Source organism: Belonocnema kinseyi, chromosome 10, assembly GCF_010883055.1.
Source record: "Belonocnema kinseyi isolate 2016_QV_RU_SX_M_011 chromosome 10, B_treatae_v1, whole genome shotgun sequence".
Taxonomy (NCBI): Eukaryota; Metazoa; Arthropoda; class Insecta; order Hymenoptera; family Cynipidae; genus Belonocnema; species Belonocnema kinseyi.
The window spans coordinates 29691904-29704370 of NC_046666.1; the positions used below are offsets into that span (position 1 = coordinate 29691904).

Sequence of the window (12467 nt, forward strand, 5' to 3'; positions counted from 1 at the left end):
AACAAATTTTTGGATTTTCTTGAAAAAATAAAAATTCAAATTTTGATTGCATAATATCGCCTGAAAATAAAATATATTTTTCAGGACTTACAGATGATTAAAGAATAATTTTAATAATTTCGTTAATAATGTATACTTTTTTGACTTATAATGCTATTTTAAGGTTGGTCAGTCATATAGAATTGTCTCACTTTTTTGGACTAAAGTTAATGAGCGTGAAACAGTTTGCACTTTACAATTATCGTTAAATCCTTAAGGGGATCTTCTGATGTAGAGAGCTAAAAATAAATTTGATTTTGTCGAGTCAATTTGTAGACGGGGCAACAATGGACCTTTAGACTTTTTTGGGATTTATATGTCCACTTATGTTGCTTAAACATTTCTTTTTTAGTTAGTGCGATAAAAAAATCGATTTCTTTTAATCCTCTACACCAGGGATCCTATTAAGCCAACAGTTTTCCTTTAATCACTTTTCAAACCACGTAGCCAAAGGACTCAAATTTCTTCGCCTACACAGTGTGTGGCAAAAATTCGTCCATGGCCAAATTGATATTCAGAAGAAAATTATTATCCGATTTTAATTTCTTTTCATTTAAATAAAAGCTCACAAAATATCGCATCGAACTGTCATAGCCGATTTTTAAATTTTGGTTTATTTAGTAACAAAAATAAAAAAAAGAACTTTTAAAGTTTTACGATTTTTGAAAAATGATTTGATTTAACCAAAGTACCTACAAAACTAGAAGCAACCATCTCAAAATATCTTTGATAGCGATTCAAGTGTTGAAAAATTTATTGAATTTGTTATAACTAAATATGTCAATAAAATGGGTACACGGGGATTGCTGGCGATGCGTCACTTGATTCGCAATACATCTGAAGAATTTCTGGACAAAAATAGTTTTATTGTTGAATTAATAAAAGTTAATAAACAATTTGTTACTTTAAAAGCTATTTTTATAAACAAATATTTACGTTAGGTATTCTTTATGGAATAAATGAAGTTCTTTTTATGGAATCGATTACATATCACTTGGAAATAAAACGTAAGTACATTATATGATTGATTTCATCCAAAAAACTTTATGCCTTCAAAAATACCCGATATTTTTATTCTTTTATGTGTTTATAATAGGTTCAATAAATTTCCTAACATTTAAATAGCTATTCAGCATCTTTTTTGGATGGTTGCTATCAGTTTCTTGAATCAACGAAAATACATTCTAATCATTATTTTTTTCTTATAATTTTTCGAATTCTTACTTTCTGTGTGAAAATGGAAAGGGCGTGGTAATCTTCTTATTAGTATACAGGGTGTCCAAAAAGTAACGAAACACCTAAATAATTTTCCAGTTATAATATTTTTTTTGAAAAAGGTGAAGTTTGTACTCAGAGTATTTTTTAACGAGAAATTCAGTGGCCACCTTGAATTTGACCTTAAGCTTGACCTTCAAGGTTATTTTATGGCCATATTTATTTTTGTGTTCAATGGAAACCCCTATTTTTGAAAAAAAAAACAATCGAAAGAACTGGAAATTTTACGTCCAAACATGTACTCAGAGCATGGATCAAGGATGACCTTGAGCTTTAATTTCAAGGTTATATTAAGGTCCACTTTTTATTTAATAATAACCCCTATATTTTACAACGTCTATTGAGAAAACAGGAAATTTTACGTCCAAACATATACTCTAGGGTGGTCCAAACATGCATAGCAAAATTTTTTGCAAGTTAGAGGGCAATGATCCCCTCACATTTTATTCCAAATCCGAAAGAAAAAAATCCGTAATTTTATTTTTTTTAATAGGTGCAGGTTTTGACTTGAAGTTTCCCATGTAAAATGCATGCGGAAAAATAACTTTTTAAAATGTTAGGCATAGTTTCTTAGGGTTTGAAAAAATGTAACAAGAAAGTATGGGGGCCTGTAGAGAATTACCCAACGAAGAATTCTATTTATCAGTCATATGGATTTGACACCCTTAACACACCCCTACGACTACTTAAAAACTACCCTTAAAGCCAAAAATGTCAATTTTTCATGAAATCGACTTTTTTAACACTGTATTATCGTATGTTATTAATCAAAATTATTAATATTGGTCGAGTGGATATATTTATTATCATTGGTTAATTTATTTTCAATAATTGTAACAAATGGAATTTGTTGAAATAATTTCTTTTATTTAAAATTCGTTTATCCCCTAAAAATTATTACTATTAGTCTAGTAGAATAATTATTAACATCGTTTAATTAATGTTTTATTATTTAAGCAAATGGGATTTCTTTAAACAATTTTGTTCGAAATTTCGTTTTTTCCTCAAAAATTATTACTAGTGGTCTAGTGGAATATTTATTAACATTAGTTTATTAATATTTAAGTGTGCAAACAAATTTAATTCTTGTGAATAATTTTTTTAATAAAAATTCTTAATATTTCTTCAGTGGAATATTTATCAACATTCTTTGATTAATTTTATTCAAAAAAATGTTTTTCAACCAAAATTATTACTAACATATTACTAATAAATAAATAATCAATTATTTAATAATTATCACTAGTAAATATTCCACTAGACCAACAGTAATAATTTTTATTTAAAAAATCGAAACGAAATTATTTAAACAAATTACTGCCGTTTAAATAATTGTAAATGAATACCCTAATGTTGTTTAATATTCTACTAAACCAAAATTAATCATTTTCAGCGAAAAATCTAAATTTAAAAAAACTTGTTTAAACAATTTCCATTTGTTTGAAAATTTAAAAATTAATGAACCAATGTTATTGAATATTCCACTAGACTAACAGTAATAATTTCAAAAATAAATTGTCGGAAAAAAAATTAAAACAAATTCCATTTGTTTACATAATTCAAAATAATTAACCAGCGATAATAAATATTCCATTAGACCAATATTAATCATTTTAAGTAGAAAAAAGCAGAATTAAGTGCTCAAAATGTCGATTTCATGAAGAATTGACATTTTTTGTTTAAAGTGTAATTTTCAGGTATTCGTGTGGGTGTATTAGGTGTGTAAAACCCATACATATAATACATGAAATTCTTCGTTGAATGATTCTTTACAGGCTCCCATACTTTCCAGTCATATTTTTTAACCCTACAAAATAATTCCAAAAACTCAAAAAAGTGATTTTGCCCGTGCATTTTACATGGGAAACTTCAAGTCAAAACCGGCACTTGTTAAAATCGAAAAATAAATAAAAAATTAAATTCGGGAATTTCTTTTTTCGGATTTGGAATGAAATTGAGGGAATCGTTGCACTATCCAAAATAAAAGCCTTTTTGAGCCACCCTAATGTACTCAGCTAATGGGTCAAGGATGACCTTGAACTTCAGCTAAAGGTTTTTATACTTTACCCAGGTATAGTACGGGTCCAGTCTGTACTTCTTTGGCTCAGGTGTATACGAAAAAGTTCAAAATTAATCTTGGAGTAACTCTTAACGAGAAATGTAAACTAACACTTGATGCAAAAAAAATAACCTTCAAATGACTCTCAAGGTGAAGCTTAAGGTCAAATAAAGAGTACTACTATATTCCTCGTGAAAAGTTACTTCTAAAATGACCTCGACCTTTTTCGTAAACACCTTCGCCGAAGCAGTTGAGATTGCACTCAACTCATATTTGGGTCAAGCCTGAAAACCTGAAGCTGAAGTTCAAGGACATCCTTGACCTATGACCTGAGTACATGTTTGAACGTAAAATATCCCGCTCTTTCAATTGTCTTTGTCAGAAATAGGGATTCTCATTAAAAAATGAAGTTGACCTTGAAATAACCTTGAAGAAAGCTGAGGCTCAAGGTCACCCTCGACCCATAACCTTAGTACATGTTTGGACGTTAATTTCTCTGCTCTTTTTATTGCCGGCGCCAAGTGTAGGTGTTCCCATTTAAAAACACAAAGTTGCTCTTGAAATAACGTTGAAAGTCAAGCTCAATGTCAAATTAAAGGTCGCCATTGGACTCCTTGTTGTTACTTACTCTCAGAATTACTTTGACCTTTTTTAAAAAGTATTTTACCTAGAAAATTATTCAGGTTTTTTTCTTACTTTCTGGACACCCTGTATAGGAAAATCATAGAATTTGTTGTACTAACCAAAAGACCTTGTTTTTGTTGAAAATGTTTTTAACTTCATCTTTTCAAAAGAATTTGTGAGTCTTAATAACTGTCAATGTTCCCGGAAAAGCTTCGTAACCGCCAGTACACACAGCAGTGATTCAAGTACAAACTTATTCGTCAGTGTTGCTAGAACTGTCGACAACAATGCAGATTGTTTTGGGAACTATTCTTCTAACCATAGCAGTTTTCCTGCTTGAATTCGGTGGTAAGTTCAATAATATTTATAATATTATATATTAATAAAATAATAAAATAGGTTTTTAAATTAAAAAAATTTTTTTTTGGTATCCTCATTCTTGTTCACGAAAAGAATAGACGCCTTTTGAAATAATTTAGAATTAAAGATTCGTAATTTCAATTTAAAATATACAAGTTGTTGCACTTTAAACTTAGAATAAACGATATCCTTATTTTTAAGATTTAAAAAAATAGTGCGCCTACCCAACCTATATTTTCAAATCTCTTTTTCAAAATACACACTTTTTTTAAACTGTTGTAATTTTTTTAATCTAATTTACATATTTTATTTTCGATTCGAGAATGTGCTAAATTTGACTTTACTGTTTCGAAGTAGCTTATGTAACTGTTATGTTTCATGTTTCTCAGAAGTAACGAAATGTTCGAACAAATGTTAACTCTTTTGAAAATTTGAACGTCGAAAAATATTTTTTAAAAATGTATTCCGTTTTATTAAAAAAACCACGTCTCTTCTATAAAATTTAAGAAATCTATATGGGATTAAATACAATTTAACGTCCAACAATCAGGTTAATGTGCAACCACAAAATGTTCTCATTGCAACCTGAAAAACGCAAAAATATTCTTTAAAAATAAAATAAAAATAAATGTTTTCACACAAAAATAAAAAAGAGGAAAGAAAAATGAGAAAGGAACTAACCGAATCCCTTTTCTTCTCGTATTCAATTTTTTCTTTTTATTTATTTTTTTTTCTGCCGTCTTTTTCAATTTTACTATTGACCAACCATGATAAAAAATATTTGTAAGAAATAATCACTAAAGTTCCGATACTGATACAACGCCGTCATGAAGGCAAAGATTAGGAAATTTTTAATTTAAAAGAAAATATGAGATGCTCGTAGATGTAATTTTATCTATACATTTTAATTCATTATAACTTGTATTTTAAGTAATAATAATTTATTTTTAATATTTATTTATTAAAGTTTATTTTATTTGGGTTTTTTTTTATTAATTTAGTAAATAAAAAAGGTTTGGTTTTTACATTTAATCTTTTCTTTCTTTACATTTTAAAAATAATATTTTTTGCAAAAAACTTTTTAATGATATTTGTGAATTTGTAATTTTTATTTATAATAAATCAACATTCCTTAAAGAAAGTAATCTCCAGCCAAGATCACTTACTTTTTTAAGATCTAAGAATACAAGAGTTATATATTTTACTAAAGGATTTTTTTACTATTTGATTACATATCAAAAAAAAATTCTTTGAATTGTGAAGAGCCATTAAAATCTTTTTCTGGTTCAAAATTCAACTATTTATCAGAATGTGGAACAACTTTGTTGAAAAATAATTTACTTCGTTTATGATTAATCACTTTATTACAAAATTTTTTTTTTTTATTCTCAAGCTAACTATTTGTTTAACATGTTTGAAAATTATTACTTTTTTAATTAATATTCAACTAATTTAATACTAGTTGAGCATTTATTTTTTTAGTTTAGAATTTATCTGTGTTAATGCAAGTTTCTATATTTTGTTAAAACTATTTCTTTGGCAGTTGGAAAATAATCTTGTTAATTAACGCTTTTAATTAAAAACTCATGCATTTCGTTAAAAATTAATCTTTTTTTTTGTAGGAAATTAAAGTTTTTGATTCAAAATTAATTTTGTGGGCACAAAAATGTTTATTTATTCATTAAAAATTAATGTTTTCTTACCAAAAATTTAGCTACTATATATTTGGTTGTTCTATTTTGTTAAAACTTTGTATTTTGTGATAGAATATTAATCTTTTTGGCCACTAATTTAACTTTTTAGTTGAAAATATAACTGTTTTGTGGCAAATTCCTTAAACTATAACATTTTGTTGAAAATTAATGTATTTCATTTAAAATTATTATTTTTTTATCAAAATTAAACAGTCTGGTTAAAAATCAGTTCTTCCATTGGAAATTAATTTTTTCTAATGAAAAACTGAGCTTGTTTGTTGAAATTTTTTTTTAATTCCAATAAATTTCTTTTTTTCAGAAATTTATATATTTTAGTTAAAAATATATCGATTTTGTTAGCAATTCGTCTTTGTTAATCAACAATTAACCCCATTAATAGAAAATTAATTGTTTTTGTAAAAAAGAATTAATTTCTGGTATAGAATTAATTTAGTTGTTAACATTTAATTTTTTAGAAAAAAGTTATTTTTAATAGTAAACTACTTTTTAATGTGAAAATTAAATTATTCCGTTTTTCGTATGTTTTTATATATATTTAATATTTTTGTTTGGAACTCATATTATATGTGAAACATTTGGTCTTTCATGGGTGCAAAATTTATCTTCTGATTTAAAAAATCGTCTTTTTTAATCAAAGGTTCAACCACATATTTTGGCAGCCAAATATATATTTTTGTGTCGTGAATTCAATATTTTTCAAAAATTTGTCTTTATAATTTGAACGAAAAAAAGTTGAATGAATGAAAAGTCGGCTTTCAGGTCACCGTCAGCTTTAATCTGAACATAGATAGTCATAAACAATAATAAATTGTTTAAATAATCATATTTGATAAGTTTATTTAATTATTACCTTACTAAGTGAAAAGTGGAAAGAAAGTTTAAGAGTTGAAAACAGCCATAACTTTTGATCATTATTCAAATTGAATATTATTAGAAATAATAAGAAATTGTTCAAAAAAATTAATTTTGTTGGCTTTTAATTATTTACGTCACTCTAATTAGAAATTGGACAAAAAGTGGATACTTTTGTAAAAGACTGTAATTTTCTATCATTATTAAAATATTATGTAAACATTTAGTTATAAATATAAAGTAATATTTTATGTATTAAAAATAATTTGAACAAAAAATCGTAATTAGCGCCAAAACAAAAGTTAACAATCATGAAAACTTATCTTCTCTGTTTAAAAATAATGCTTCATTTTCAGTGTCATGATTGAAATTTTTTTTTTGAACATTTTTTTCTGTATTTTTTCGATAACGGAAGATAACAGAGAAGGTCTCATTTTAACGATAAAATGTCTATTCAGAAAAAGTAAATAAATGCTGAACAAGGAGGAATTTTAAAAAACATTTGTCATGATTTTAGAAAATAATGTCTTACTTCGAGTCGCAACGTTAAAATTTACCTTCAAAAACTTTGTTAACTTCTTTTTCAAACATGTAAAAGAACTGATAAGATCTTATCTTGACGAGAGACTTTCAATTGTTTTCAAAAAGAGGTGGAATGATACCAAAATTTGAAATTATTTCAATTTTTTAAGATTTTCAGAAACAAGTTTATTACTTCCGGTACCATGATCGAACTTGACACGTTTCTAATTTTTTGGGTCTTTTTGGAACTGGGCAGAAAACTGGCGAGGCCTTACTTCTACAAAATACTCTTTTTTGTTTTTAAAAAGAAGTTAAATGCATTATTTTCTGAAAATGATGATAACTTTTTAAAAAACACTTTTGAAAAAAATCTCTTTAAAAAATAACACTAAATATTTCTCTGCAAAACAGTTGCGTCACAGAATCAGATTTTTTTTAATTTTTAGTGAAAGTATATAATTTAAACCAAGAGAAAAGAAAATCCTCAACAAAATAGATAAATTTTAAATAAAAATAACATGATGAATCTTTGATAAAAAAATGCATTCTTAACAAAAAATGTAATATCTGATATCTTTGTCGAATTTTTTTTTAATAATAAACAGTTAAATTGAACAATTAATACGAATCTAAAAAAAGAGTTGAATTTTCAATCAAGTAGGATTTGAGGTTTCAAGTTATGAGGAGGATATTAAAAAAAAGTTAAATTTACAACATAAAAATAAGCATTTTCTGCCAAAATATATAATTAAATTTTCATTTACAGGAAAGATCTTGCAAAAAGATATATAAATTTTCAACCGAAAATATTAATTTTGTAGTAATAATGGTATAGTTATATTTTTACTAAAAAATCTCAAATTTAAAAAACAAACAAAAACCAATTTTTTTAAAATTTCTAAACCTTTAACCAAAGAAATGAACTTTAAACAAGAAAATAAATTTGTAAACAAATAATTGAATTTTTAATGCAGACGATAAATTTTTAACCAAAAAAAAAAAAACAAAAATTACAAAATAGATTAATTTTCAACTAAAAAGGATAATTCTTCATAAAAAAATAAAATAGCTAATTTTATGTTAGAGAAATACGTTCTTAACTCAATAAAATAAATTTTTAACAAAATAGTTAAACTTTCAAAAATACAGGTTAGTTTTTAACAAAAAAACTATATATCTACAAAAAAAATTATATGGTTGACGGAATAATTCGATATTTTGCTAAAAATAATTAACTGTAAAAAAAGAGAATTTCAAATTTTTTTAAAACTTGTAACAAAACAAAATTAATCCGCTACCAAAAAAAGAATAATTTTTAAGGAAATACATGAATTTGCGTTAAAAGGGTTAATTTTTTACACAAAAAAATGGTTACCAAATATATAAATCATCAACAAAAAGGAATACATTTGAAAAATTTTTAAAACGTTATAAATTTCCGAAAATTTATAAACATTTTTATATTAATTTGTGGGTAATGTATGTTAAATTACCAGAAATTTCCTATAATATGAACATAAATTTAAAAAAATGTCATAAGCTCCCGGAAATTTATAAAAATGTGTACAATTGAATTTTTGAAATTTAGTAATAATTTAACATATTTACCTGTAAAATTAACATAAATGACCTAACGTGTTTAAAATCGTCGATAAATTTATAGACTTTTTAAGGGACCATTCACAAAAAACGTTATACATTTTTCAGGAAATTCTGACCACCTCCCACTACTCGATACTTTTTCTATTGTTCTCCTCATGGATGATAATATTTCTTGAGACCCCCCCCCCTCCCTATAAGTATTTGTTATTCTGTAAATGACCCCTAAATTTAATTTAAAGCAATTTATTGTAAGTTACCATAAATTTAACTTGAAATTACCGTAAACCAATGGGCAGAAAGTTTGGCGACCTCTTTACGACATCGTTACGACATCTTTGCGATAAATTTACAACATCATATATCCATGTCGTTTAGGCGTCTTTACGATATCGTAAATAAATCGTATAAGCTGCCGATGTATTTACGACATCGCAAAAACAACGAAACGACATGGACATAGGGTGTCGTAACGTTGTCGTAAAGATGTCCTAACGATGTCGTAACGATGTCGTTAAGACTTCGTCTACAAAAAAGTTGTCTGCACGAGACAAGCGACCAGGCTACCCTTAAGGATTTTCAGCTGCTGAATCCAAATCTGGCCTAAGAATTTATCTAGCGCATCTCAGTTTCGCCCTAGATAAAAAAATAAGGCAAACCCTAGGGTCAAATTGCACCTTATTTCGATAATACCAGTATACGTGAAAATAGGGACATCGCTATTATATTCTCAGGTGCAACTATTTGTAGAGAATTCATTTGTACACAGAAATATGTCAGTGTGCCTTCTTTTCCCCTTAGCTTGGGTAATTCTAGGGAAATTTAAGGGCTCTCTTAGATTATATAGATTTACACGGTAAGAAATTAACAAAATCCTAATATCCTTTACAGTTTTGCGTGCGAAATTAGTCTCTTGTCCTATGCAGAAAACTTCTTTTCGGTGGGCCTGTGTGACCGCAAATTCCATAGGCTTTTCCCTACATTTTGCATTTAGAGACAAATTGGAACAAACCCGAAAAATGTGACGTTCATATTTAGATTTAGCACGCAAACTTGCAAACCCTGTGGGCACACAAGTTTGCGACGTATTTTCGACATCATTACGACATCTTCACGACAACTTTACGACATCCTATGTACATGTTATTACCGTGTCGTTACGATGTCATTAAGATATCCTCAGATCATGCGATGTATTTACGATATCGTAAGAACACCTCAACGAAATGGACATAGGATGTCGTAAAGTTGTCGTAAAGACGTCGATAAATTTTGTGCCAGCTGTGAAGGATATGGCATTTTTGTGATTTTTTCCCGTAGAAATCTATATAATATGAGAAAGACCTTTAATATCCCTAGAATCACCCAAGATAGGGAAAACGAAAGGCACAGTATAGAATTTCTGTGCACAAATTAAATCTTTACAAGTCGCGGCATTTAAAAATATGACATCCATTTGTCTATTTTTGCATATACTGGTATTATAAAAATAACGTCCAGAATATCCCTAGGTTTTTGCCTATTTTCCGCATCTAAGGGAAAACTGAGATGTATTCGAGAAGTTCTGAGGCCATATTTGAATTCAGTGGCTCAAAATCCATTAGAGTAACCTAGTTTTTTTTTTGTACATTCACATTTTTTTTATGCTCTGTGGGACCAAAAAGTCTCTAGGTTTTGCCCTACTTTTCGCATCTAGGAAGAAAACGGTAAAAGCTCGAAAATTTTAGTGGTCAAATTTATATTGAGAGGGCAAAACTGCAGAGGAAATAGCATTTTTCTTGTTCTTTTTGCTTTATAAGTCAGTATAACATGCGCAAAACATTCAATTTCCGTAGATTTATTTTAGCTAGGGGAAACGGCAAGCACACCAGGAGTTTTTTTGTGTATGAACTCGATCTTAAGGCGTCACAACACATATAAATATGACTCCATTAAGTTTATTTTCTATATACTGGTATTATCAAACAACCCAGTGGACACAAAATTTGGCGACGTCTTTACGACATCTTTACGACATCTTTAAGACATCTTTACGACAATTTTACCATATCCTATGTCTATGTCGTTTCGGTGTTTTTGCGATATCGTAAAGACATCTTAAGATAATACAACTTATTTACGATATCGTAAAGACACCTTAACGAAATGGACCTAGGATGTCGTAAAAATGTCGTAAAGATGTCATATCGATGTCGTAACGATGTCGTAAAAACGTCACCAAATTTTCTGTCCACTAGGTAATGTCCAGAATAGCCCTTGCCCCCCCCCCCCACTATTTTCTGCATCTAGGGAATAACTGAGACGTGTTGGACAAAATCTTATTCCAGATTTGGATTAAGCAGTTTAAAATCCATAAGGGTAACCTAGTTTTTTCTTTCGTGCTGACAAATTTTTTGTATAGCCTGTTTCACTAGAAAACCTCTAGGCTTTTTCTCCTTTTTGTCACTTGTCTTGTGCACACAAAATTTTTGTGTAGGCCTGTGTAATTACTAGTGATGAGTTTCTTTCACGGGAATTAAAAATAATAAGTAAAGTTGATTTGATGTCACTAGATGAAAGAAATGTTGATTAAAAAAAGTAATCCTGGGTTTTAAACTGGTAAAATTTTTGGTAATTGCAAACTTAAAGGTAATAAATAATAATTATTGATATGTGCCAAAGTTAGGAATAAATCTATTTCCCTTATTATCTGCGGAAGTGTCACAAATCTCTATTTTTTTGCAGAATCAGTAGAGGTTTTCGAAGAAAACGGTCACGTATTCCATTTTTATAAAGACCATGGAGATGGAATAATATCATACGGCGAAATTCCATTGTTAGGTGGTGTTGAGCCCATCAGCCTTCGCATATATACCGATAGAGTGCTTTACTTCGAGCAAAGCGTGAATGGAAAGCGTGATATGAAACGTGTATTAAAACAAGAACTTAAACAAATTAGAGCCGTGCCACGAGCTGAACGGCGTCGAAGAGTCCAAGAAGCACAAGTCCAACAAGCACAAGTCCAACAAGCACAAGTCCAACAACCACAAGTCCCTCTGCCTGCGCATCCACTCCTACAATGGCAGCAAGAACCACCACGCGCATCTCTACAGAGGATGAGAAAATAATATAACTGTAAAAGCAGTATTTAATTTTCCAGAATAAAAACTAAAAGTAGTGCTGCAAAGTACTATGGTTGGATTCATTATGGATGTATTTTATTGTGCTCATTTCTTGAGCACTTAGCTTCCTTGTATATATTATATAAATTTTCTTACTCACAGAGGGACATTTTTTTCGGACAGAAAAAACTGACACTTGAACGCAAGTCATCCTATGTTTTACTATACTTAAATTAGGATTGGTCTTAAAATAAAATGCAGTCAAACTTGGATTTAATGTCAATTTTAGGACTCATCGTGACATTATATTCAGAGTCAGAG

The 12467-nt window shown here is 28.4% G+C and overlaps 1 protein-coding gene across 1 annotated transcript; it reads left to right on the forward strand.

The window, feature by feature from the left end:
• Positions 1-4284: 4284 nt before the first annotated feature.
• LOC117181053 lies at positions 4285-12229 on the forward strand. Its single transcript, XM_033373621.1, has 2 exons — positions 4285-4345; positions 11770-12229. Exons 1-2 carry the CDS (start codon positions 4285-4287, stop codon positions 12150-12152), a joined length of 444 nt encoding a protein of 147 aa, XP_033229512.1. The 3' UTR covers positions 12153-12229.
• The last annotated feature ends 238 nt before the right edge of the window (positions 12230-12467 follow it).